The 2941-nt window shown below is 34.2% G+C and overlaps 1 protein-coding gene across 1 annotated transcript; it reads left to right on the top strand.

Moving 5' to 3' along the window:
• Positions 1-2068: 2068 nt before the first annotated feature.
• On the top strand, positions 2069-2680 carry msmp2 (microseminoprotein, prostate associated 2). Its single transcript, XM_067410932.1, has 3 exons — positions 2069-2177; positions 2320-2428; positions 2503-2680. Exons 1-3 carry the CDS (start codon positions 2069-2071, stop codon positions 2678-2680), a joined length of 396 nt encoding a protein of 131 aa, XP_067267033.1.
• Positions 2681-2941: the final 261 nt, after the last annotated feature.

Here is a 2941-nt window from a genome sequence, read left to right as displayed (position 1 = left end):
TAATATAAACTAATAACAAGACTTATATAAAGTAATAAAGTAAGTAATATAAACTAATAGAAGTAAATAAAATAAAAACTCATAATTACATTTTTTCCAATAGTGGTTGCAAAAATAATATAATATAATATAAAAAATAAAATATAAAATAAAAATGTAAAATGAAAACATAACATAACATAAGAAAACTTTACATGAGAATAGTCATTTAGGCGATTTAGGCTCACCCCTCTTATCAGCAGTAAAACATTCTGTTTGCACAGAAAGAAAGAAAAGAGAGAAAGAATAGAGTGAGGATAAACATAGATGACAGAGCAGGGGGAGAGGTGAAGATGAGAGGAGAGAGATGCAGGTATATAAAGCTGCTGTGTGTCTGAGCATCAGGGAGAACACAAGAACACCCATCCTGAAAGAAAACACCGGGAAGGAAACACGAACAGAGGGGAAAGGGAAGAATCTCATAAGGTAAGAAACTGATTGTATACCTCTTTAAAAATGTAATGCTAAAGATCTAATCAACTTTTAAAAGTCATTATTAAGATAACATGTTAAATAATAATAATAATAAACTTTATAGCACCTTTCATACAAAGAATACAGTTCAAAGTCTTTAAAATAAAAAAAGTATTACAATAACCACAAAGTGCTTAAATGAAAACAAGTAAAAATACCATAATCAGTATAACAAAAGATTAAAAATGAAACCTACTTGATGATAAAAGATACAATTATTCTGCATAAAATGCATAACAAAAAAAAGGGGGGAAATTAAACAAATAATAAAAGACAACACAATTACAATACATGTAATGCTATAGCTGGCGCATTATAATATTAGTAATGTATTACAAACACACAGCTATATGGCACATTGTATGCCAAATGCTGCAAAATTGGTAAGAAAAAGATGAGAAAAGGTAATATGCAATGCAATATTTTCGAGGAATTTTAGACAATCCCCTTTCTCTCTATTTGATGTTTTCTTGTTAGCATCTTGTAGCATACTATTATTATCCACCATTCAATAGTAATAAAGTAATAATATGATCTGACATTCTGATAACATGTACTTTAAAGGATTACTCTACTTTCAGATAAAAAAAAAATCCTGATAATTTACTCACCCCCATGTCATCTAAGATGTCCATGTCCTTCTTTCTTGAGTCGAAAAGAAATTAAGGTTTTTGATGAAAACATTCCAGGATTTTTCTCCATATAGTGGAATTCAATGGGCACCAAACGGTTGAAGGTCAAAATTAAAGTTTCAGTGCAGCTTCAAAGGGCTTTAAACAAAACCAGACGAGGCATAAAGGTCTTATCTAGTGAAACGATCTGTCATTTTCTTAAAAAAAAAAAATATGAAAATGTATATGCTTTATAGACACAAAAGTGCTTCCACCAGAATGTGATTCTGTATTCTTCAAAAAGCTTATGCCAAATGTGCTACACCTTCCCTATTAAACTTATGGAAAAAACAGAACTGGCGCCATGTTTGTTCCGTAAGTTGAATAGGGAAAGCATAGGACATTTAGCGTAAGCATCTGCAATGAAACAGTTATTTTGACCTTCAACCGTTTGGAGGCCATTGAAGTCCACTATAAGGAGAAAAATGGAATGTTTTGATCAAAAACCTTAATTTCTTTTTGACTGAAGAAAGAAGGACATGGATATCTTGGATGACATGGGGGTGAGTAAATTATCAGGAAATTTTTATTTGAAAGTGAATCCTTTAACTTTAATGGTCCTGTAATGGGTTATTCTGCACTGCATATGCTCAATTAATCTTTGAAATCACTAACAAAACCAAATGTTTTTTTTTTTTCAACAAGCACACACAATTTTTTTAATAAAATAATTTTTCAAGAGTGATACAAGCACTCTCTGTCTCTGTATTCTTACAGTATCCTTTATTATTAGTGGACTAGAAAACGACATAATTATTTTGATGTGCTTTTAATTGCATATGCTTATAATTGCAAAGATATCATCTGTAGCTCACAGTAACTGAATCCTATCATTCAAATTAAATGTTCATTCGCTCATTTACCCTCCATTTTTCATTCTAGACATGCAGACACGCGAGATGAACGTTTTACTAGCTGTGTTTTGCTTGGTGAACATCCTCCAGCTCTGTCATGGAGTATCCAGCAGTGGAGAATGCTACTTCAACGCCAAAGGTAAACTAGACGAAAAAATACAAAGGAACAAGGCTCAGATAAACACAGATCTTTGAAAATACTGTAAAAATGGTTTCATTCCAAGTTCCAACAATAAAAAGTAGTTTGAGTGTACGTCAAATTATCTGTACTTGCACTGCAGCCAGCTGTGAACACAAAGGCCGTGTTTTCGACATCGGCGAGGCCTGGTTAAATGACGAATGTTTCCAGTGTGTGTGTTTCGAGCCTTTTGGAGTGGGCTGCTGTGAACTGTAAGTTTCAAAAGCATACTTGCATGACTACAAGCAGCTGGTGTTGAAGCTCATTGTTCTCTGCTGTCCTCTAGTGGAAGGCAGCCAGTCGATTACCCGCCCTGGTGCGAGGCCGTTAGAAAACCAGATTCCTGCACTGTTGCTGTGGTGATGAAGGCCAACCATAAACTCCCCTGTCTATTTGGGGGGAAGAACCGCTTTCGAGCGGGAGAAGGACCGCTGTGGAAATCAGAAAACGACCCACTCTACTAGGCTGCAATACTGACAGGGATAGTTCACCCAAAAAATAAATTATTATGAATTTCTTTCCTCTACTGAACACAAAAGGAGATATTTGGAAAAATATGGGTAACCAAACAGTTGATGGGCCCCATTGACTTCCTTAATATATGTCAATGGGGCCCATCAACTGTTTGGTTACCCATATTCTTCCAAAGAGGAAAAAAGAAATTCATACAGGTTTGGAATAACTTTTTTTTCTTTCAGAATTTACATTTTTGGGTTAACTTTCCC

This window comes from Chanodichthys erythropterus, chromosome 15 (assembly GCF_024489055.1).
Source record: "Chanodichthys erythropterus isolate Z2021 chromosome 15, ASM2448905v1, whole genome shotgun sequence".
Taxonomy (NCBI): Eukaryota; Metazoa; Chordata; class Actinopteri; order Cypriniformes; family Xenocyprididae; genus Chanodichthys; species Chanodichthys erythropterus.
The sequence above is the reverse complement of the archived record's forward strand: the minus strand, read 5'-3'. Positions and strand labels throughout refer to the sequence as shown.